General features: G+C 37.4%; 1 protein-coding gene across 4 annotated transcripts in view; it reads right to left on the reverse strand.

Annotated features, from left to right (window-relative positions):
• iqsec3a (IQ motif and Sec7 domain ArfGEF 3a) overlaps positions 1 to 24365 on the reverse strand; it is a 131900-nt gene extending 107535 nt beyond the window's left edge. For all 4 annotated transcript variants that reach the window (XM_083528296.1, XM_083528294.1, XM_083528295.1 and 1 more), the window contains exons 1-2: positions 23650 to 24365; positions 5427 to 5513 (exon numbers count right to left, since the gene is read on the reverse strand). In XM_083528296.1, coding sequence (XP_083384422.1) covers positions 5427 to 5513; positions 23650 to 24197 — 635 coding nt within the window. In that variant the 5' untranslated portion in view covers positions 24198 to 24365. The remainder of the gene's footprint in view (positions 1 to 5426; positions 5514 to 23649) is intronic.
• Between the last annotated feature and the right edge of the window lie 316 nt (positions 24366 to 24681).

Raw genomic sequence — 24681 nt, forward strand, 5'->3', positions numbered from 1 at the left:
GCTTGTTTTAGAGCAGTGAGAGCATTACACAGAAATACACACAAGGAGTCACTACTCTACACATCTACCAGCATGCAGGATGTAGCACAATAATCACCATCTACCCCTTAAAGCTGGCTATGACCCACACTGAGATGTACACGTACAGATTGATTATAAAGGGAATTTCATGTCACACAGTGCACGTCTACGAGATTAAGAAGCAGCGATGTCTGATGTGTCTAATGTGGCACTGCGAAATGGAAACTACAGAAGCAGCATTGAAACACAGCTCTACCAGGACTTCTGTGGGCAACGTTGACAAGAATGGAAATGGCAGATTCGTGAAAGCAGTGAGCGTATGATATGGTGAGAAACAGATGAACAGCAATTTACTGACAAACATCAAAGTAAGAACAGAAAATACCTTTTTTTTTTTTTGCCAATTAACAAAAAAAAAAATTATAACGAGCAAAACACAGACTGCCTTAAGCTTTATGTTTGAAGTGGTTTTTATTTCCAAGAGAATCCTTTCATTTTGCCATTAATTATACCATTGTCTATATTAACGAAATCAGGTTTCCTCTGACGGGACATTAATCTGGACAATGATGCTTGTTTTCTTCTTTTTGATGCCAGAAGGTCAGTGCTGGAATAAATATCTTGAATTTAAAGTAATACAATATGGCCTGCTTTGTAAAACCTACTTTTGTTTTGAGCTGTATGGGGTGTTAATTAAAGAAGCAACCAGACATGGACCAAGTCACAACCCTGACTGGACATCAGCACACACAAATTCAATGTGCAATATTGTACATCAGTCTTAGTACCTTTCCTCATTTGTGTGAGCGGTATATCATTTGAATCTTTTCTGTATCTTCCACATATAAATGTGCCTATAATCTACCTTTAAATTATTATCTTAAATGCAATGTAATCATCATCTTCTTTCGGCTGCTCCCTTTAGGGGTCGCCACAGCGGATTATCCGTCTCTATACTACCTGGTCCTCAACATCTGCCTCGTTCAAACCTACTACCTGCATTGTCTTCCCTTTACCACGTCTATAAACCTCCTCCTTGGCCTTACTCTCTCCTTTTTCCTGGTGGCTCTATCCTCAGCATTCTTCTACCTAGGTACCCTATGTCCCTCTGCACATGACCAAACCATCTTAATCTAGCCTACATCACCTTGGCCCCCAAAACGTCCTACATGCGCAGTTCCTCTAACAAACTCACTTCTAATCCTTTCCATCGTCATCACTCCCAATGAAATTCTCAGCATCATCAGCTCTGCTACCTCCAGCTCCACCTCCTGTCTTTTACTCAATGCCACTGTGTCTAAACCATACAACATCACAGGTCTCACCACAGTCCTATAAACTTTCACTCTTTTAGTTACCTTCTATTACAAATCACTCCTGCCACTCTTCTTCACCCACTCCACCCTGCCTCCACTCTTTTCTTTTCTTCTCTAACACACTCTCAATTACTCTGTACTGTTGACCCCAAGTATTTATACTCATCCACCCTCACCACCTTTTTTGCCTGCAACCGCACCAGTCCTCTGCCTTTCCCTTTTCACACACATTTACTCTGTCTTACTTCTACTGACTTTCATCCCCCCCTCTCCAGCGCATACCTCCACCTCTCCAGGCTCTTCTCAACCTGCTCCATACTCTCACCACAAATCACCAAAATATCCGCAAACATTATAGTCCATGGAGACTCCTGTCTGACCTCGTCCGTCATCCTGTTTATCACCACTGCAAACAGTAAAGGGCTCAGTGCCGATCCGTGATGCAGTCCAACCTCCACCTTGAACCAGTCTGTCGTTCGTACTGCACACTTCACTGCTGTCACACTATCCTCCTACATGTCCTGCACCACCCTCACATACTTCTCTGACACACCTGACTTCCTCATACAATACCACAACTCCTCTCTCGGCACCCTGTCGTACACTTTCTCTAAATCCACAAACACAAAATGCAACTCCTTCTGACCTTCTCTATACTTCTCTATCATTCTCAAAGCAAATAATGCATCTGTAGTGCTCTTCCTCAGCAAGAAACCATACTGTTGCTCACTGATAGTCAGCCTGGTTTCCACTACTCTTTCCCATAAGTTTCTCAACTTTCTTCCCCTGTTGTTACTGCAGGTCTGAACATCTCCCTTATTCTTAAATACCAGCACACTCCTTCTCTATTCTTCAGACATCCTCTCACCTTCCAGAATCTTGTAAAACAATCTTGTTAAAGACACACTCTCAACACACTCTAGTCAACACATTTCCATCTCCATCCTTTATTGCTTTAACTTGTAGCACATCCTTCCCCGCTCGGTCCCTCTGCCTGGCCAATCGGTTTTCCAAATCCTCTCTCTCTCTCTCTCTCTCTCTCTCTCTCTCTCTCTCTCTCTCTCTCTCTCTCTCTCTTGCCAAATCCTTTTCTCCTTCCTTAGTGTCCAACTTTTCATACAGCTCCTCATGTTCCTTTTTTTCTTGGCTTTCGCCACATCCCTCTTTACCTGCTGCCGCATCTCCTTGTACTTCTGCCTACTTTTCTTATCTCTCTGTCAATCCCAATTCTGTTTTGCCAACCTCTTTCTTTTTATGCTTTCCTGTACTTGCTCACTCCACCACCATGTCTCTGTCTTCCTTTCTATTTCTAGATGTCTCACCAGTACATTTCTAGTTGTCTCCCTTATCACTTCTGCAGTAGTTGCCCAATCATCCACCACCTCTTCACCACCACCGAGCTCCTGTCTGACTCTCTTCCCTGAACCTAACACTACAGTCTTCCTCCTTCAGTTTCCACCATCTTATTCTTCTTTCAGTCCTCACTCTCCTCTTTATCTTCTTCACCTCAATAGCCATCCTACAGACCACCATCCGATGCTGTCTAGCTACACTGTCCCCTGCCAACACCTTACAGTCTCCAATCTACTTCAGGTTGCATCCCCTGCATTAAATGTAGTCTACCTGTGGGCACCTTCCGCTACTCTTATATGTCACTCTATTTCTCCTTCTTATTAAAATATGTATTTACCACTGCCATTTCCATCCTTTTGGTAAAATATAATACATCTGCCCTTCCACATTCCATACCTACCCAGCACCTCTTCATCCCCTCTGTTATCTTCACCAACATGCCCATTGAAGTCTGACCTAATCACCAATCTTCCTTAAATGTAATGTAACATTTTTTTAATGTCATTTACAATAAGTCCTTAATTTTTAAAGGTACAAAGTACAAAAACAGAGGTGAAGAGCTTTTTCTGTGGCTGCTTCTAAATTGTGACAATTGCATTTTTGTATATACAGTAAGATCAGCTTCAAATTGAAAATCTTATAAATATTTGTTAAAAATTCACTTTTTTCTTTGGTTTTTAATTAAGTTCCAGTTATTTTTTCTTTGTGTTTCTTGACTAATATTTAGTTGTGAATGCTCCATTTGTTTTTTGATTAGTACTTTTTATTGTAAAGCACTTTGTTAACAGCTCAATATAAAAGGCTCTCTTTCTTTCGGCTTCTCCTATTAGGGGTCGCCACAGCGGATCCTCCCATTTATCCGGGCTTGGGACCGGCACTAAGAGTGCACTGGCCGGGTTTGGTTTCCTGACTGGGATTCGAACCCGCGATGAGAGCGCCGAATCCTAACCACTAGACCACCAGGGAACCTTAACAGCTCAATATAAAAGATGCTATATAAAAAAACGTTTGAATTATTGATTATTGCAATATTCAGAACACAAGCCAAAACAATTTAAAGGTACACTACAAACATCTTACCATGTAAAAGTTACGCACTACATACTAAAGGATAAAAAATATATTCTGAAGGTTAGTATAGGTTAGTATTTTTTCTATAACCAATGGGAAATTTGTAGACCAAGACTGAAGACCAATGGTAAGTTTTAGTTGCTATATTAGGAAATAATTATTTCAACAAGAGTAAATGTTAGGAAGGATATTGAGTAATTGCAGTAGTTTTGTTAGCTGGACATACTTGTACCATAAATCTAGAGGTACACTGTGAGGTACATAATGTGTCTAGTTCAAAAACATTAAAAATGAAGCCATTATTTAACTCTATTACACTTGCATAATTGCATAATGCTACCCCTTGTAATGTGTAAGTGGCCATATCAGTTTGATGATCCTAATATTCGCAACTGCATATGGTATGGAGTGTCACCTTTACTCCTGCAGCATTACGCTTATTCAATCACACCCCATTCTGATGAGCAGCGTTTCATTTCTACTGCAGTACGCAAGATAAAGACAACAGCATTGGAATTTTGGTATTACATCTCTCTCTCTCTCTCTCTCTCTCTCTCTTTCTCTCTTTCTCTCTCTCTCTCTCTCTCTCTCTCTTTCCCTACACACTTTTTCTACGCAAGTAATTCGATAACGGCGAACCTCTGCAGTATTTAGACCGTGATTTAGAGGCTGCGTCTTTGCCGACCACTGTGTTCAAACCACTGCTTATTGTGACCAGCTCCTCAGGGGGCACAGGTCCATCAATAAAGCTTTGGCTTTATTGCATGTTTTAGCTTGCACTCCCTTTTCCTCTTAGATTCATTATTCAGACCGACCGAGGACTCTGTAAACATCTAGGATCCACAACAAACATAATGAGTGCTTTGTGTAATTACTATTGATGTTTCTTTTGCCTTTCTGCGCAATTTGCGATACCTACAGTACATTTGTAGGAAAGGTGAAAATGGAGAACTAATTAGTTTGTCACAAAAAGTGTACTGTAATGGGTATAAAATATAAATTGTACATATAAATTGTTCTTTTAAGCCATTATAGATATTTAATGAAAGCACAAGATAGTAGACAAGATTAAAATTGCATCTAAGGGAGTTTTTCCTTGCCACTGTCGCCACGGCTGCTCATCAGGGACAAACGCACACCATTCACCTTCACTGTTGTTTTCTGTAAAGCTGCTTTGAGACAATGTCTGTTGTGAAAAGCGCTATACAAATAAACTTGACTTGACTTGACTTGACTATTTCAAAATTATGCTATGCTAAATAATTAATCGACTACTAATGCTTATCATTAAGGATTAAACAATGAATTGTGCCTGTTTTTCAGTAGGTTGTAAATAATAGCTATGAGATAAGATTCCAAGCAGATCTCTTGGAACATCATGTCCTTTTAATGGAAATTACTTTTAAGGCAATTTATAAACAAACATCTATTTGTATATGTTTTCCTTTCTGTTAGAGATCTCACGCTTTACTGGAAAACGTACACGTCATCTTTTTTCAAATAACAGGTGGCAGTCAAGCAGAATGAGGAATCATGTTAACAGGCAAGAAAAAGGTTAACAACCACTTCAAGACAAACAAATCTAGGGCAGTTGTGTTGCCTGGTACCACCACATACCAGAAAAGACCAGTGAGCATTGGTGAGGAGGTGGGTACCAGCTCTTACCTGGGTACGCAGGCCTGAGAGTCAGACTCAGGAGCATCCGGAGCATCTGGTGCAGGGCAGCAGAACTGGTGCAGCACCGTTTGGTTCCTGCAAGATGGAGTAATAATGACAAGGTTAAAGATTGTGTTTTATAACTGTGGTGTATAAAAGAAATATGACAGCTATTGGGTAGGCGGGCATAAGGCAGTGTGTAATATTACTAATTGCTAATATTTTAGTGTGACCATGAGGCTCCAAAAAATGTATGAAGACAAACACAACAGATGGGCGATGTCTGCTGAGCGAGAGAGAGAGAGAGAGAGAGAGAGAGAGAGAGAGAGAGAGAGAGAGAGAGAGAGAGAGAGAGAGAGAGAGAGAGGGATTCAATCCTTTTTCCCCTTGCCATTTCAGTGAAATAGTGGACAGCTTCTTCAGAGCCAACAATAAAACAAGATGTCAAAACACATTTGTTTTCTCTCCGGGCCTCATAGATGATATAAAGGAAACTGGACATGTACAATTTTAGACTTCTAAGACCTATAATTATTTTCTACATTCAGCAAAGCACAATTTACAATTAAGGTTCTTGTTAACATATAATGGCTATAATACATGGATATGAATTTTCCAGAAAATGAAAATGCAACCCACATTTTCTTTTTCAAACAACCTGTGTAAACAAACTGTTTCATGGAGGCAGAGCACCAACAACCATCTATTCAAGCTACATTCATTATAACACATATTATAAAAAAGGACCTTGAATTTGAAAGGCATGCATCAGCTGTCAGACACTTGAGATTTATAGGAGATTTTAAGGCAATATGTGGTAACAGGGGCCGAAGAGACCAAATAGTAAACTATAACAGATTTTGTTACAAGGAGGCGAAAAAACTAATTATATTGTGGTAAGCATATGTCAGATTGGACAAACAGCATCAGCAAAGACAAAACATGGTCATAATTTGCTTTTGGTAAGTCACAAAAATACCCACAGAATTGAATAAACACCTAGGATTTGTAGATTATCGGTTTCAGAAAGTTAGAGTGTATGCCGGTGCTGACATTTAGAAACCTTTCGCACCAAAGGCCATTGGACAAAGAAAGAAACACAAAGCCCTTGAGTTATAAACTACAATAATCTAATGAGTCAACCTTTAGCATACCTCCTACATGTGGGATGTCTTCCTTCACAGGATGCCTTTAAAGCACAATGTCTTTTGTCATTTTCTAATTAAGGTGAAGTATCCATATTAGTATGACTAATACTTTTATGGATATCATTGGCATTAGCATAGTCATACAAAAACCAACAAATGAGATCATTTTACAGAACCAGGTGCAGTCCATGTTCCATTGTTGCCATGTTGCCCATATTCTAAGAAGATAATACCTTACTGTACCTACACTGCATAAACTGAATCAATGGTGATTAATATCAATAGCAACATTAGGACAAACCATTCTGTGGCCTGCCCAGTCACCAGATTTATATCTTTAAATAAAAAGTTTCTTTCGGCTTCTCCCGTTAGGGGTCGCCACAGCGGATCCTCCGCACGTTTGATTTGGCATATGTTTTACGCTGGATGCCCTTCCTAACGCAACCCTCCCCAATTTATCCGGGCTTGGGACCGGCACTGAGAGTGGCTGGGGATGGTTCCCTGACCGGGAATCGAACCCGGGTCGCAGCGGTGAGAGCGCTGCAGCTTAACCACTAGACCACCAGGGGACCAGATTTATATCTTTAAATATTATGGGGAAAAAACAGGATTGCATACTTTTTGTTCTTTAAAAAAAAATGGTCCAACATGGCAACATATTACATAAAGGAAAATATTAAAGTTTATACCTTGTATATTTAAGCATATTGCCCATGCTCCCTGATGTCTACAACATGCTATACAAATCATAGATGATGCCACAAACATATATGTTTGTATTATTGTTTTTTTAAAGACACATGCACACATGCAACAAACAGGTAATTAAACTGTATAAAGATTGGACATATGCATTGGGTTACTGTCTTGTTGTATGGTCAAGGTGGCTTCTGTTAGCCAGAGTCAATATGGAATTGCATGGTGTTGAAGTATGTTGGTACAGTATTCCTTTCACCCGGAATTAGTCTTAAACATTCCCTGCTCCAGAACAACTCCAAACCATTAATGTTTGACTGTGGAGGTGAGGTAGTCTGGTGACATATTCTCTTCTCTTCCTGGTTTTATATGTTATTCTGTTAGAGAAAATGTGAAATTTGGGGTCATCTTTCCACAGAACTTTCTTCCACTCATTTACTGTCCAATTCTTGTGCGTGTTTGGTTTTTACCTAATTTGGTGTATAAACAAAAATGTGTTTTAAAAACCATAAAAGACTAAATGTTGCCAGTCTTTAGACAGGTCTTTTACCTGATGTGCAGAGGAAGCATTCATTATTAGTAAATCTAAAAAAATCAGTGGACCATAGAAATATTTAAAACAGTTACTCTTTTAAATGAAAGAAAGAAATAAAAGATACAAACAAACACAGTTTGTTAAATGTCATGATCTGAATTATACCACCAATCAGATTTCAATTTAGCAAACTAGAAAATCAGTTGACTATACATGTGTATAAAAGCTAAGGTTTAAATTGTAACTAATCCAGCTAGAATACACATAAAACACCCAGATGTAAATAGGGTCAAAGAGCCGGAAACCGATTTAGAGAGAGTTGGCTTATCCACACCCACGCATCTGTGGCTGATTCTCCAGTGGCCATACATAATACCATTGTGGAAACGGCAATGCCTAATTAATCATTATTGTAAATGGCTTTTCTAATTATGTTTTCCTAAATGGCTATGACCCGAGACAGCTTTTAATAGGCTGTGCACACAACCTCCAAAGGGAGTGCATTACTAGATCAACATGGGACTCTCTGTTGACTTGGATAGTGTGTGTGTGTGTGTGTGTGTGTGTGTGTGTGTGTGTGTGTGTGTGTGTGTGTGTGTGTGTGTGTGTGTGTGTGAGTCAGTGAGTGCTTTTGTCTGTTTTTATAATGGTGTAAAATAAGCTAGGAAATATAATAGTCATTGATCAATGAACTGATGAAAAGCTCTCTTCACACAACTGATTAACCCAGCATTAAACTTAAATGACCTTGAAAATACACCGGCAGCAAATTAACATTTACATTTGCATATTAGCCAGCCATAGTAATTTATAATTCATGTGGTTTAAAAATGTAAAAATGTAAAAAAAAAAAAAAATCTGCCCTGACATTCACGATACAAAAATGGTTGAATCCGGTGTAATAGTGGGTGACATTTGCTAGGAACCTTCCCGAGGGACTGAAAGGTGCGCGTGTATAAGTCCAACAGGACTGCCAGGACAGGAATGACCCATTATATATTTTGCATTCATGTCATTATGATAATTACGCAGACTACGATGGCTTTGCTCGATGATGGGCGACATTTTTTAATAGAATGTGAGGTTCTCATTGTGCTACTGGTCAACAGTCAAATCCCAGGCTTTAATAATAATAATAATAATAATATTAATAATAATAATAATAATAATAATAATAATAATAATAATAATAATAGCGATATTTAATTTAATAGCATATTATGAATATGTTTAAAAGTTTTTGCCCCAAGAGCCTTATAGTAAATAATAAAGCTTATTAAATGCAAAACTGTTAAATATTATTAATCTAATCTAGATGTTTTAGTTTTTAATCAGTAATAAATGGGTGAATGGTCATTCTCTTACATATAAATGTATGGTTTCTGCCTTAATGTAGCTACTTTTCATGTCTCTATAATGTACGGAGAAAAGAGGATGCAAGTATAAAAATATTCAATAGAGTCCATGCTCATATATACAAAAAACACATAGAACAATGACTTAACATAGAACATAGACAAAGGACAAAGAACATATACCTGATTAAAAGCAGAACCAAACATGATATGACATACAACAGACAATAAGTGCAATGTACAGTACAATTACAGTAAACACACAAGTGATTATAGGGTGAACATGAATCTGGTGCAATCATTTAAACAAACAGACATCCCTTAATGTGCAATGGCTGATTGGAAACCAAAGCCTTTCCTTAATTGAAAGACTTTGCAGATTAAAGCTTAATATGTCTGACCTGAAAACAAACTCAGCTTTCAGATGCAACATACTGAATATGAGCTATACATGGAAAACTATTAGGTAAATATTTCATGCATTGTTTGGGATATAAAGTATCCAAGCAGGCATTATGTCTACACTTTACACACATATGCACATCACATGAATATCAAACGTATATTTGAGGTTTTCTGCGCAGTCCACACAAACAGTGAACATACTGTACCAGCATACAACTAAAATATCTAAATCTAACTCACTTGATAAATTTTTATTTCATATTTCAATGCTGTATTAAAAACATCCTAATCTTGAGAAATTCCATAACATTGATTAAGTTATTTGTATATCGTTAAATGCCATCCAGTTTTCAACTACAGTTATTTGTTACAAGCATGCCTACTTTGTCATTTTTTTTGTTACCTTCTGTTACCTTCGATCTAGATACTTACATGTAACTGCAGCACCTTTTAATATTTGTTCTCATTTTAGCACCATCTCTGTAACATTTATTCATTTTATTTTGCAACCATTAACTTGACAAAAAGAAAAAGAAAGAAAAAACCCACGTCTATCCCAAAGAGGTCTTCAAATCGCTAAATGCCCACATGCTGCAGCTTTAATATGTATGAAGTCTCAAGTGTAATTACGAGTTTTTTCAGAAATGATTTGTGATTTGCTTTTGCGTTCAGTGTGGCTTTTTTTTCTGCTATCCCACCCTTTTGACATGATCTTCTCCTCAGTCCTCGTTGTGGGCTTTGTAATTGTATTCTTTCTCTCTTTTTTTTGCATTTTCATAATGAATAAAGAGGTGACTCAGTTTTTTAATTATCTACTTAAGGAGGGACATAAGGTACAACAACTACACTAAATGAAATGAGAATAGGGAAGAGAACAACATCAAATTAATCATCAACCATCAAATTACAGGCATGAAGAGTTATCGTGGTACATTTGATATGGCATGAGCTGCTGATTAGAGTTCTCTGTCTTACTCATTTCCATCACCATGATGTTCTGTATGCAAAAAGTGTTATAAGATGGCTGGGTGGAACTGTACAAGAGCTGTCAGAGGCCTATTCAAAATCTAAATCATCGGGTTAATGGTAAAAAATAAAACAATCAGTCAATGGATCTTGTAGAAAGAGCAATATATAGAGACAGGTAATATTTTACAGGTCGTCATTATAAGCCTTGTCTAACTCATTCTCATCCACTTTTTATGCAACTCGAGTATTTGAGTGAGTTTTCCCTTTCTGTGTGGTTTGTATAAGCTGGTGAAAAAAATTTTAATAAAAAATAAAAGAAATTCTAACCTGACTCAACCGACTGCAGTAAGTGGACCAAAAAATGCTGTGTATTATGAGTTGCAGACAGCATTTTTTAGTTTTAGTTTTTTGTGTGAGCTGCTAAACAGACCTAGAATCTGAGCCAAAGTACAAAAATGGTAGGACTGCAGAAATGTGATGTATTATTAAAAAAAAAATATTTACTGTCAATTTAGTCGGTTCATTTGGTTAAATATATTGTATGTTTAGTTTTTTTTTATCACCAATGTTACCAAAGTGACACTCCAACTCTATGGTATAAATGTATTCAAACAACTTTCAGTCAAACTGACAAACTAACATAGGCATGGCTGTATAAAGTAACCTGTTATAGCAAGTATTCTAACTGACTACCTAAAGATAAAGACATACTGTACATAAGTGATGATAAAGGAAGAATTGTCGCATTCTCAATATTTCATTCATTCATTCATTCTCTCCCACTTATCCATAATTCGGGTCGCGGGGGCAGCAGTCTAAGCAGGCCCCCACCTTCGACTGCTGCCCAATCCTCACAGCACCGACCCTTACGGTCCCTCCTGCAGGTGCTGAGCCCACGGGAAGGCGGCCCCACGTCACGGAACTTGATATTTCCCTCGTAAGGGACCCCCGGAGCATAGAGGGTTAAGGGACTTGCTCAAGGGCCCAAGAGTGGCAGCTTGGCGATACCGGGGCTTGAACCCCAGACCTTCCGATCGGCAACCCAGCGCCTTAACCGCTGGAGCCACCACTCCCCCGTTCTCCATTCTCAATATTTCTCAAGAAAAATAAATCTGAACCGACTAAAGACAACATCAGTGTTCGTGTGACTTATCCGGAACATCTATTCCGTCTCTGATGAGGAAGTTGATCTGATATTCAGCAGTATCGCCATCCATGACCTCATTAAACAGATAAAACAGGATGCAGAGATTTTGTCAAAGTGACACTCTGAGAATAAGGCATTTAATCCAATTTAGGCTCAGATAATGACAAGAAGCCATTTTATAATTCAGGTAATGTTTATAAATATTCCTAAATATTAAAGAGATTTAGCTGGCATTCTATTAATACACTTTGATGCCTACCATTAGCGATTAGCTTCTGGCTGGAAAGAATACAATTTGAGATGGTTATTAGCACATAACACATCTTTAACATTTTGATTTTGTCATTGACTTTCCATGTCATTACTTATTCCTTCCTTTTTGGTCTAATGTATTTATAGCTGTCTTTGGTCTGATTAGCTGCCTTTAGTTAATAACATAATGCACTTTAATTGGATAAATGCAAGGCTTCTACAGAAGCTGTGCTCATGCATTGTTTATAAATCTAGAGTTGCTGAAAAATAGTATGAAATTCAATTCAATTCATTTTTATTTGTATTGCGTTTTTAACAATGAACATTGTCTCAAAGCAGCTTTACACAGATAATGTGGTGATAAAAATGAATAAGATGTGCTTTGTAAGTAAGTTTGTCCCTGATGAGCAAGCTGGTGGTGACTGTGACAAAAAAAAAAAAAACCTCTCCAAGATGGCATAAGGAGGAAACCTTAAAAGGAACCAGACTAAAGAGGAAACCCATCCTCATCTGGGTTGCACTGAATGTCTATTTACTACAGATAAACAATGTTGAGGTGTGCAGTGATGGTGATCAGATGCAAACTATACTAGTCGAAGGCTCACTCAAATCACTGCTAAAGTAATTTATTTTCACTTTGACTTTCTTAAATACTGACATCTTATTGTTTTTTGTCCTCTCAGTATCCATTAAAAGTCATTGAAATTCCTCATCTTTGTAGAACCTTCATCCTTCCAAAACACACACACTTACATTCATTCCGTGTCAATAAACCAAGCCTCCTTTAAAGGTTAGTGCTGTCACAAGCACCTCTGATCTTCCACTTGCCTGCACATTTACAGAGAAAGAGAGCAAAGAAAAAACAGAGAACCACAAAGAAATACTGGTGAACCTAAAGAAAATGACAGCTTGACCTACACCAGAAGACCACCTGAAACACGCATCTTAAAGTCAAGTTTTCTTAAATGTGATTTCAAAAGCTTTTTGGTTTTACTGCTGTATTTGCAAATGCTAGACTAAGGAAATAAAGTTAGTTTCTTTAGTTAATTACAGTCATCCTTCTGACAATACATTTATCTGTCAAAGTGAACTCCTGGAGCACTTGCTGCTTGCTAAAATGTATTGGAAAATGCAGGGTGACTTTAATTATATAATTAGCAAAGTAATTAGATTTTCCCAGAAGAAAGAGCTTGTGCGAAAACACATGTTTATATGTAAAAATGTATTTAAACAGATGATGCTTCTCTTTGTGGACTCAAGAAAAAAAAAAAGGTTAGACAAGGAATTTTGTAAAAATGTAAATGAATTCAAGTAAATTAAATGGTTTTAAGGACTGTAAAATTTAAATATGTAAATGCCTTTAAACATTATTTATAAAAATATATATATAAAAATTTTAGAACTGCTTTAGTTGTATTAGAATATCTGTGTTAGGTTTTTTTGGCCTGTATACTGAATCTAACAATCTGAGGGTCCCTGGTGGTCTAGTGGTTAGGATGCGGCGCTCTCACCGCTGTGGCCCGGGTTCGATCCCCGGTCAGAGAACCAACCCCAGCCGCTCTTAGTGCCGGTCCCAAGCACAGATAAATGGGGAGGGTTGCTTTAGGAAGGGCATCCAGCGTAAAAAACTTGTGGATGATCCGCTTTGGCGCCCCCTAATGGGAGAAGCCGAAAGAAAGTTTTTATACTGAATCTAACAATCTGTATATTTTATACTAATAGCATGATCAGCCTATTAAAGCTACCTAAAAGAATAATAAGCACCAAAATACAGTATACTGTTGTGTTATATTATTATAGACATATATTATAGTTGTTTAGTTTATTCATTTGATCTTCAGTATTTTTTTTAAATGTGTTTGCTTTGTTCTCTTTGACCTGTTTAAGTTAGCTACACTGTCTGCAATCTCTAATGGCTTTTCTTCACCAACCTAAATAAAATATATTTGCATTAACACAATTAAAATCAAGGAACAATATAATTTTTTTCTTTTTTCTTTTAATAAAATTGGACCACAAAAAAAGGGTTTCTTATGCACTTCTATTACAGCATTTCTTTTACAGGTAAAGAATCTACAGCACTCTTTACTTGAAATGGTTCAAATCCTGAGCAACTTGAAAATAGAGTAAATTAAATTTCACTGCATAAAAGAAACGAATAACAAACAAATGACCTTGTAAGGGTGTTTTTGTTAGCTAAAGTAATTATGCATGTTTTTGCTGAAGTGCACCAACTATAGCATTAATTGTGCTGGGGTCCAAACAGGAACATAAGTCTGAGGCAGGATAGGAGAGATAAGTTGAGTCATCAGGATAAAAGTGGCATGAATACACATGCGAGGATGTGACCTCACCAAAAGAATGGGCATAGAATGTGAAAAGAGAAGTACTGTACCTACAACAGAGTCTTATAGGACTCCAGTGAAGACTCTAGTTTTTGCAGTCACAGCTAAGCAGCTTTGCAGTCGCAGCGAAGTACACCAAGAATGTATGCTTTCTATGATAGTGAACATATTTAATTCTGTATTCAGATGTCTTTCACATTAAACTAGCAAGCCTAGTTTGCTAGACCTTTAAAACCAAAATGTATGCTAGCTAAGGCTGTTGTTCCTGTATCAATAATATGCATCTTGGGGCAAATGTATAACCATTTACAATTAACCATGCGGTTTGTGCAAGTGTACTCAAATGAGTGTTTTAGCTAGAAAGAGAGCAATCTATAAAAGGACAAGACACTTCTAGAGTAAGAGTGAATAAATAAATTACAAGATAGGGAATAACTGGGGAAAATGGAAAGAAAAAGGAAAAAAAGAACCCTGGATGTTTTATGTTGTCTGATTGCTGGTGGATTTCCCCACTGAATTCTTTATTATTTATAAGTAAATATTCAGTTAGTTTAAGAAATGTAATTCCACCTGACATTTATGAGAGAACACCCCCATAAACCGTGATAGCAGTGTCATTGAAATCTCTCAGTGATTCTATTTGATCCTAACTACTAAAACCCCGCTGGACAGATGTTATCTGCACAGATCATAGGATTAAAAAAAAAAAAAGCCCTGTTCGTAGTTATAACACTGCATAACATTTGAAACGTAACAATGTAACATGGCACTGAGTTACTGATCGGAAAGGTCAAGGGTTCAAGCCCCAGCATCACCAAGCTGCTATTGTTGGGCCCTTGAGCAAGCCCCTTAACTTTCTCTGCTACAGGGATGATGTATCATGGCTGAGCCAGCCATTCCCAGCTTAATAACAAGCTGGGTTATGTAAAGAATGACTTTCACTTTGCTGTAGTGCATTTATGAGCAAATAAGAGCTTCTTTGATGTTTGGCTTATTTTAATAATGATTGTTGCTCGTAGTAGTAAAGCCATATGAGTGTTTGAAGAATGTTAACCCTGAGATACATATATCCACCCAATTACATATGAATATGAGGCCAAAAGCGTGTGAAGGGGGCCGAGTCAGATTTTTTTCAAACAATTACGCAAAGGTTTCTCAAAAAGCAAAAACTCAGGTAACGTAGTAAATCAATAACTGAATATTGCAGTCAACAGACTAAAATGTAACTGACAAGGTTACTTTCGCTAGGCATACAGTAGGAGCTTCACAGTGATTTCTTACCCCCATAGTTAGCAAATGCATAATTTATTTTTATCATTGAACCTTAAAAATACACTGCAACTGCAAGCAAGGCAATTTGCTGTTGTACAGATTGCACAAATTCTGCATGTTTTTTTCTGAAGTGCACCAATTATAAAATGATATGTGCTGGGGACCAAGCAGAAACGTGAGTCTGAGGCAGGAAAGGACATATAAGTTCACTCATCAGGATAGCAGTGGCATTAATACACATGCGGGAATGGGACCTCACCAAGAGAATGAACATAGAATGTGAAAAGTACTCACAACAGAGTCTTATGGGACTCCAGTGAAGATTATGTGGGGGAGATTCAGATCTCCTGACATAACTGCCACATGAGGAAAGAAGCAAACCATTGCCTTGCTATTTCACACATTCCTAGACTCATGAGGTTGGACAAGAAAGTCTTGTGGTGGACAGGGTCAAGGCTCCTGAAAAATCTAGGAGGAAGAAGACTGATGACAGTTTATCTGATCTATTAAGATCTGTGGAGTAAAATCATAGAACATGATATTGCTTTTAGTTACATGATCTCTAACCCACATTCAAATGTTTCCATGCTGGGGCAACAGGTTTGAAAACTAGCATCCCCAAGTCTTACATAATAGTCCTCCACCAGACAAAGGTCAGATGCTTGCTTCAGGTGAGTTGGTCCTGCTGGTGAACCAGGACTTTTTAGTCAAAGGTATCTGCTTACTGGAAAATCATCATTCTTTTGCTTGGTGCTTCCTGCACCTATTATCAAGAATTGTGGGTGGTGACCAAAAAAATTAGGTTATGGTTACAGTAAAATTTAGCCATAAAACTTCGGGACTTACTCTCTGCGAGGGCTGGGATTACATCTTTGGCCCAGTGCCAACCATGTCTCTTACTAGGAGCATTTACATTTATGGCATTTGGCAGATGTCCTTATCAAGAGTGACTTACAATTATCATATTTACACAACTGAGCAGTTGATGGTTAAGGGTTTTGCTCAAGAGCCCAGGAATGGCAGCTTGGCTAGGTTTTGACTGTTTAAACTCTACCATTTTAACCACTGAGCTAGTATATGAAGATTAAAATAAACATTGAATAAAAAAAAAATAAGATGCACATATTCATCTGAATTATACAGGTTGCGAGTTAATCGTTGGTGACAGCTCGGCTCACCAAGGACAAGCTAACCCAGCTAGCTCTTATGCATCTAAATGATTTGCATTCCAGAAAATGGAGAATGTGCTGCAATATTACCCACAATAACAACCAGATAAACACAGTATAAAATGTTAATAAATCAGTTATGGCAAATGTCAAGCCTCTCCAACTTCAGCCTATGTTCCCTTAATCTCTCTCTCTCTTTCTCTCATTAAACCATTGTGTTGAGTGTCACGTACATTCATTTGTACAATCACAGTGGCTTTTAGGATTCATTACTCTCGCTCATGCCTCAATCTCTCTCGCGCTCTTTCTCTCTCCCCATCCCTCCTGCTGTCCATACAAAGCAGCGATGCATGCTGCCAGGATTTGTAAGTCACCTTTGCGTAGTCACCTTTACCAAAGTATGATAATAAAAAAAAAAATTATAAATCATAGCCAAACACACAGCCCCCAGCATGTAAGTTGATAGGGGGGGAAGAAGAGGAGAAATGAAGCAATCTAAAACCACTCTGCACAAAATGGGATATTCATGATTTGAATTTCTGCAGCAAGCAAGCTGAAGCCAGTCACCCTGTTATAACCAGACAGACGTGTCTAGCATTCGCATGGCAAACAGACTGATAATCCTTTCCTGGCTTGAATTGACTGGGAAAGACAGAAAAATAGAAAAGGAAAATAGCATTATACCGGCATTTCTTATAATAGAATTAAATAGCCAATAAGGTAAAGTCTATACAGTACTGCACAAAAGCGTTTTAGACCCCTACCAGCTTGGTTGTTTAGTGGCCTTGGTGATGCAAATGTATGATTTTATGTTTGTCATATTCTGTGATCGTTGCCATTTTTATGAACATTTAATAGAAAGTTCTTAAATGCACGCTTCCATGCATAGCATGTGAATGTAATGCTCCAGCATGTCCTGCACAAACCTAGTGTAACAGAACTTTTTTTTTTTTTATGACTTTAATTATGATTCCATTTTATTTCATTTTACAAGAGCCAGATTTCTGCTTTTGTTCAAATGTAAGGGAAGGTCACACAAACAACTTGCCACATTACATCTAAAGAAGCTGTTTATTTTATTTTATTTTTGTTCTTGTTATTTATTTTGTAATACTGCATACAACTTTTTTTTATTTTCTGGTTGTATATTAACTAAAGTGACTGATAAATAATTATGTATGGCCATTAAAACTGGTTGTGAAATAAGTAATCTATGTATCGTATTTTCTGCAAAGAGAAAGAGAAAAATAAATCCGTTTATATCACCACAAGCACTGCTAAATTTAGTATTTAGAGCAATGCAACACATCATTTGTTGAACTTGATAAATTGGTCAGAGTTTTCACATATTACCAAACATTAGTTCATAAATACAGTAAGCACTACTGAAATATTTCATTTTTTAAAGTTGAATTTCCAAAAAGTTGAATTACAGCATAGTGCACTAGCTTACATAATACTCTTACAGAACACTTTGGAGGTATAAGGTAAAAATAAACACCTAGTAAAAAAAAAAGAAAGGAAATAATTATATTATAATTATATTATAAAATATATTATATTATCTTATAAAAGAGTTCCATATAAATTCATGGCAACATGTGTAAAGATAGCTTCAATTCATTCGCTAATCTTTTGTAAAATAGTGTATTGCTGGGATATTACCGGTGTCTTGATGTCTAACAGATCCCTGGAGATGAACTCTAGGAATTGTGTGTGTAAAATAATGGCACTCATATTACTAATTGCATGCCTTATTTATGGTATATATATATATATATATATATATATATATATATATATATATATATATATATATATATATATATATATATATATATATATACACACTAATATTATATTCAATTTCTAATGAGAAGTGTGAACAAACAATCTTTCTGCATACATACACATACACGCACAAACATCATCTTATAAATTCCTGATATAACTGGACAATGGCCAAAGCCTTTATTAAAAGACAAAATAGAAGGCAGGATGTTAAAGCCAAAAACAAATCCCCATGACCAAGGTAACTTAACTTGTTAGGTTGCAGTCCCATTTTTTGACTCACAACTGAAAATGACCTACCTAAATTAAAACTGAGCACTGATGCAGATTAAAAAAGGTAAGTCCAAACTATTCATTAAACCGTTCAAAACCACCTCGATCTAGCAGTCAGTGATGACGCTATTAAAAATATTCTAATAAGTGGCAAAGGCATGGGTTTTACAACCCCATTAACATGTCAGATTCAATTAACGCACCACAAAACTATTGGATATTGTATGTGGCTTCTCCATCTCTACTCTGTCCAACCTTTTCATCACAGTGTGTGCCTCAACATAAGCTAGACAGATCATTTTATTGTAGTTGGTGCTCTAAATACAAACTGAAACATCTGTGTGCTCTCTATGAGACCTAGTGAAACAGACATACCCATGCTTTCCCAGACTTAAAGGAAAACCCCACTAATGCTCAGGACCATGGTGTAGTCAGATTTATTTGCAACCTTGTATCATGGAATAAATTCTGTCTGCTTATGCTAATGTTATGCAAATGAGAATGCATTTAGTTTCAAACAATTAAGGTTGCCTTTTCTAGGGACTTTACATTAATCCCTTCTTCTAAACTACATCCATGCTTCTAAAGAAGGCCCTGATTATGGCCCTGAATGAACACAGAATCCAGTTATACAGCATAAAAAAAATATACTATATATTAAATGTCACCTAAATTGCCACTACATTGGTGTAAATTAATGTAAAACCAGGATCATCTAAACAGGATCGACCATGACCAGGATAAAGTTTCACTGAAAGTGAAGTGAGAAATCTTCATACAATGTTTTAAGGCAGATTTTCAATGTGGTACTATTAAAAGGAATTTTAATTCCTTTATATCTTGTATATAATTGATAAACTTAATCTAGGAGCCTAGAGTACATGTCATTTGCACACATTTGTGTAGCACTTTTAATAATGAACATTGTCCCAAAGCACCTTCACAGAAATTAAAAGATAATGAATATAAATGTTCAAATGTACAAATTATTCTCTAAGTTTATCCCTAATGAGCAAGCCAGTGGCAACAGTGAAATCAGTCAAGCAAATGTTTTTCCTGCTGTTCAAATGCTAGACTGTTTCCTTTGCCCTATATTTCCTTTTAGAATGTATTTGCTGAAGTTGTTTTGCAGTAAAATCTAAGGTAGATCTAGAAGAGGTATATGACCTGAAATATAGTTATATGACCTGCAGTCAGTCATTCGCAAGCCCACACACAACAACTGCAGAGGAGCTTCATGGACTTTAAGCAACTGGTAGAGGTTTGCAGGTAGCAATTTCCATTAAGCAGCTTCAAAGGCCAGTTCTAGCAAAAGGAGAAAATCTCTGCATAAAGCTACTGGTCAAACCATATATTGTAATGCATGAAAATGGAGGATTCCAAGGAAGTAAGGTGTTTCTTTTTTATCCAGTGCTTATCAATTCCAGCAGTGCCTCTCCAATGACAGAAGAAACCTGCAGTGAGGAGTGCATAACATATTTTACAGCAAACTCTGCAACTGGGCTTAAACATTATCTTGAAATTAGATACTCAAAGATGGCAGCAAACAGCTTTTAAAGGTTTATGAATTTCTGACTTGTCATATGATGTCATATGATTGAAGCAAACACACACACACACACACACACACACACACACACACACACACACACACACACACACATCATACATGCCATCCACTTTAGTAAGAACACCTGTTCATTTTTGCAAATACCCAATGATGTGGCAGCAGAGAAATCATGCAGATACACGATAAGAGGTTTAGCTTTGAGTATTTGAGATGCTGCTGATTTCCTGGAACTGCTACAAACAGTCTCACTCAGCTGTCTTTAGAGTTTACACAGAATGGTACAAAAATGGATATAATCCTGTTTGTTAGGGATCTGCAGGTTAAGAGAGATCAAGAGACATTGGATCCTATTTGGTACCAACATCCATGCCATGAGCAAAGTCATAGAGATCGCACTTTTTTTATTATGATGTTTAATGTGAACATTGGCTTGCAACTGATCGACTTTTTTTTTGCATTGTGCTGCTACAATCAGCGGATTACAGGTTTTATTAACACAGTGGATGGTGAGTGTATAGAAAATAAATGTGAGCACATATAAATTGGTTTTTCCTCATACTAAAAATGTGAACAGCTGGCAGTGAATAAATAGTGCATGTCAACAACATCTAGCCACTGTTCTCAACTGAACGCACCTGAACACTGCTACATTGCAAAATCCGAGTCATGATCAAATGAACAAGGGAAGAAAAAAATTGAGACTGAGCTGCATATTCCCTTCACTGGTAAGCAATCAAAAATAAATGTGTTATACTGAATCTTCGAACCTGCATGACAGATGAATGACATTCTCACTATTATGAATAAAAACATGAAGGTCCTTAGAAGAAGATATCTCCAAATTACCCCAATAAATAGAGAAAGGAGTGAGTGCATGCATAAAGATACTCGCTATAAGTCTGTATTACAATTACTCTGAATTTTGCTTTTTTGTCACATTGCATTTGTCTAGAAGATGAGGAAATTCATGCTACTTTATCAGTTTTGTAGCAAGCTTAACTTCCCAACCACTCCATTTTACTCCCAGCAAGACCTACTGCTTTCGAATAGCAAGAATATTTGAGAGACTGTAGAAGTTCTTCGATTGGTAAAATTGGTAGAAAAATTCTAGCTATTTCCGAAGCAGAGTACAATGTGGTCTTAGTAGGTACTAGCTAGAAAAAACACCCTCAAGGTGAATATTACTAACCTTGAAAATGGAAGCAAGCTGCTCTTCTGTTACATCAAATGAGTTTATTTGTGCTGCACAAGTGAAATGTGTAGTTTGATCAAAAATATTCCATTTTATTTCCTTTAGCTTAAATCGGGAAGCTATAACAGCAAATGCAAGTATGCTTCCACCCCTCATTGACAGCATAAACAGTACAGCTCATTGTACTGCCTGCCAAAAACATGACAAATCAGAATTCTACTGTCAAAAGAAACAGCACTCTCTCTCATCATTCTGTTTTTTAGTAGTAAAAGAAAAACAGAGTGGGTATGTCCAAAGAATTTTAAAAACATACTCTGAGGTCCTGCTGTGAGCATTTTATCATCAATAACAAAACTTACTAAAACTTAGTAATATTAAAACTTAACACAGAAATTTTCTTTAGTAGAAACTTAAAAAAACTGATTTGGTGGCTCAAATCTCAATCCAGATTAAGAAGAATAAGTAAGACAACAAAGCTCTCAATGAAGGTCACTGTATGCAACACAGGGATGCAATCAGACAATGATCGCATTTTAGTGCAGTGCTACTGCAATATACTGTACTGATGCAACAAAGAAATTCCATTAGGTTCTGATTGTAATGTAAGTAATTACTTTGTTATATAACGGTTGTGTAACGCAGAATCGTCATAAAAACTGGCAAAGACAAAACTGAAGAACCACCAACATTGACATAAATATAATATATAAAATCAAATATATTCATCACATGATTTCCACACTTCACAGTGACAGTAATGTGACCTTAGCTAAACTGTAAACTATAATTCTTGACTGAAATTCAATTTAGAGCAGAACTAGGATTCAAACAAAACATAAGGATCTCCAATCATCCTTAACACAAAAAAAAAATGATTTTTTTTCTTATTTTTAGAAAACCATACAGTTTATATAAGGAGCTTATAATATAAAAATATATAATAATAATAATTTTATTTATTTAAAAAAACAATGATAAAGAAGATCAAGTCCCACCCCTAGATCTTTTACTCTATTTTACCATATATATATATATATATATATATATATATATATATATATATATATATATATATATATATATATATATATATATGCTAGAAATAAATGTGCAATTGCATAGCAGTCTTACAATAAGTATATATAGCAAATTCACAAGCATTTCGACAATTACTCGATATATAGCACAAGAGCAGCTGATGAAGGAAGCATCACTGAAGGTCAAAGGATAAGACTGAAGGACAGGGATTAACACGTGGTTTCAATGGAGAGTGACAAAAATTCTAAATGAACTGTTTGATAACCATATCTACAGCCAGAATGAGCTTTAATCTGTAACCATCTAGACTATGGTTAATAAATCCAGAGCAACTTTGTCAACTTTGCATGAAATATGAATTATTAATATGAAACATGTAGTCTGGTTCCAACCGCTCGGTTTAGTTGATATACAGCATCTTATGCTTCTATGAATCTTCTTATAAAGCAATTGTTCTGAAATGCAAACAAATAATAATAATAATAATAATAATAATTATTATTATTATTATTATTATTATTATTATTATTATGATAATAATAATAATAATAATAATAATAATAATAATAATAATAATAATAATAATAATAATGATAATAATAATAATAATAATAATAATAATAATAATAATAATAATAAGCAGAGCATCATTGCTTGAAGAAGCTGGGCTGGGGGGGCGGGTGTTAAAGTGTTGGATAATATGCTTTTTGACATCTTGACAGATCTTCTGAGCAAACTGTGTGCTGGAGTCACACTGTGCTTGTGTGCTTGCAGAAGTAATTAAAAAAGCATTAATGACTTCTGGTTCTACAGTGAAATCCCTGTGGGTGGAATTAATGCACACATTGCTGATTTAACAGTTTTTTTTTTTCCTATGAATTCAGATTGTCATTAAGAAATAAGGGCATGTTGCAGATATATTTCAGCTCTAGATGAACATCAATTGTGCAGAGCTGAGAAGAAAACCCGAGGTTCAAGGTGAGAAAAATTGGCTTGCGTGGGAGGAATTGCAATGACGGGTGGGAGGAAGGGATTAAAAAAAAAAAAAAAAAAAAACGGAGACTTTTGGACTTACTCGGCTTTCCTGGCGAGTCCGGTCGAGCGGCAGAAGCTCACAGGCGGCTGCGGCACGAGCGATCTGCACCGCGGGCTCCTCGCGCGCTCCTCCCGCTCCTCTGGCGGAGAACCGGAGCTGCACGGGGTGGCAGCGGGCACCAACTGCAGCTGCCGCGGCGGAGAGGGATGATGATGCGGAGGAGGAGGTGGAGGGTGGTGGTGATGGTGATGAACTGGCGGAGGAGGGTGATGCTGCGGCGCCTGGCCCGGAGTTCCGGCTGGTGCAGGATGCGGGCCGGATGTTGGCGGTGGGCTGCTGCTCCTCGGTGGAGGAGGAGGTGGATGTTGGTGCTGATGCTGTGGCTGTGGCTGATGATGCTGATGTTGGTGGTGCTGATGCGGATCTCTAAGGCGCCGGTTTTCTCCAATCAGGTCCTGCACCTTCCGCTCGAGATCGTCGATTCTCTGCCGCTGTGTCTGGATGAGGCTCTGCTGGTTCTGCACGATGGTCGTCAGTTCTTTGAGATAAAGCACGGCTTTCATAGGGTTGTCCAGCAAACTCTCCATCGCTTACCGTTAGTGCCAGTAATCGGGGAGTTTTGGAGAGGCTCGCGGAGGTAGGTGAAGAATAGCCCGTGTCCCCTCTACCTCTGTCTTTCGAGCGCGCGGAGTCTCGTGTTCAAGCGGTGGAAGGATGCGGATGCCTGTAGTGATGCGGAGGATCATTAGCGGAGCATCAGGAGGAAGAGGAGGAGCTGTAGTAGGAGGTGGAGGAGGATGCTCAGCTCTGTGGCCAACCACAAAATCGCGTGTGGACTCGCAACACTTAACCCAATCCACTCCTTCAGTTTTACTCATCATCAATATGTCATGATGGAGTCACCTCTCTGCCTTCCATTTCTGCCATGTTTTCATACTGCAAACACCTGCAGTGCATAACTGATGTACACAGAGTAGGACTGGGCTACAGTTGTAGTATCAGGCCCTTTTTTTTCCCTTTATGATCAGGTGCTTCAAGATGTAGTACTAATTGTATGGCCCAACATAAGCA

This window comes from Silurus aristotelis (assembly GCF_946808225.1).
Source record: "Silurus aristotelis genome assembly, chromosome: 24".
Taxonomy (NCBI): domain Eukaryota; kingdom Metazoa; phylum Chordata; class Actinopteri; order Siluriformes; family Siluridae; genus Silurus; species Silurus aristotelis.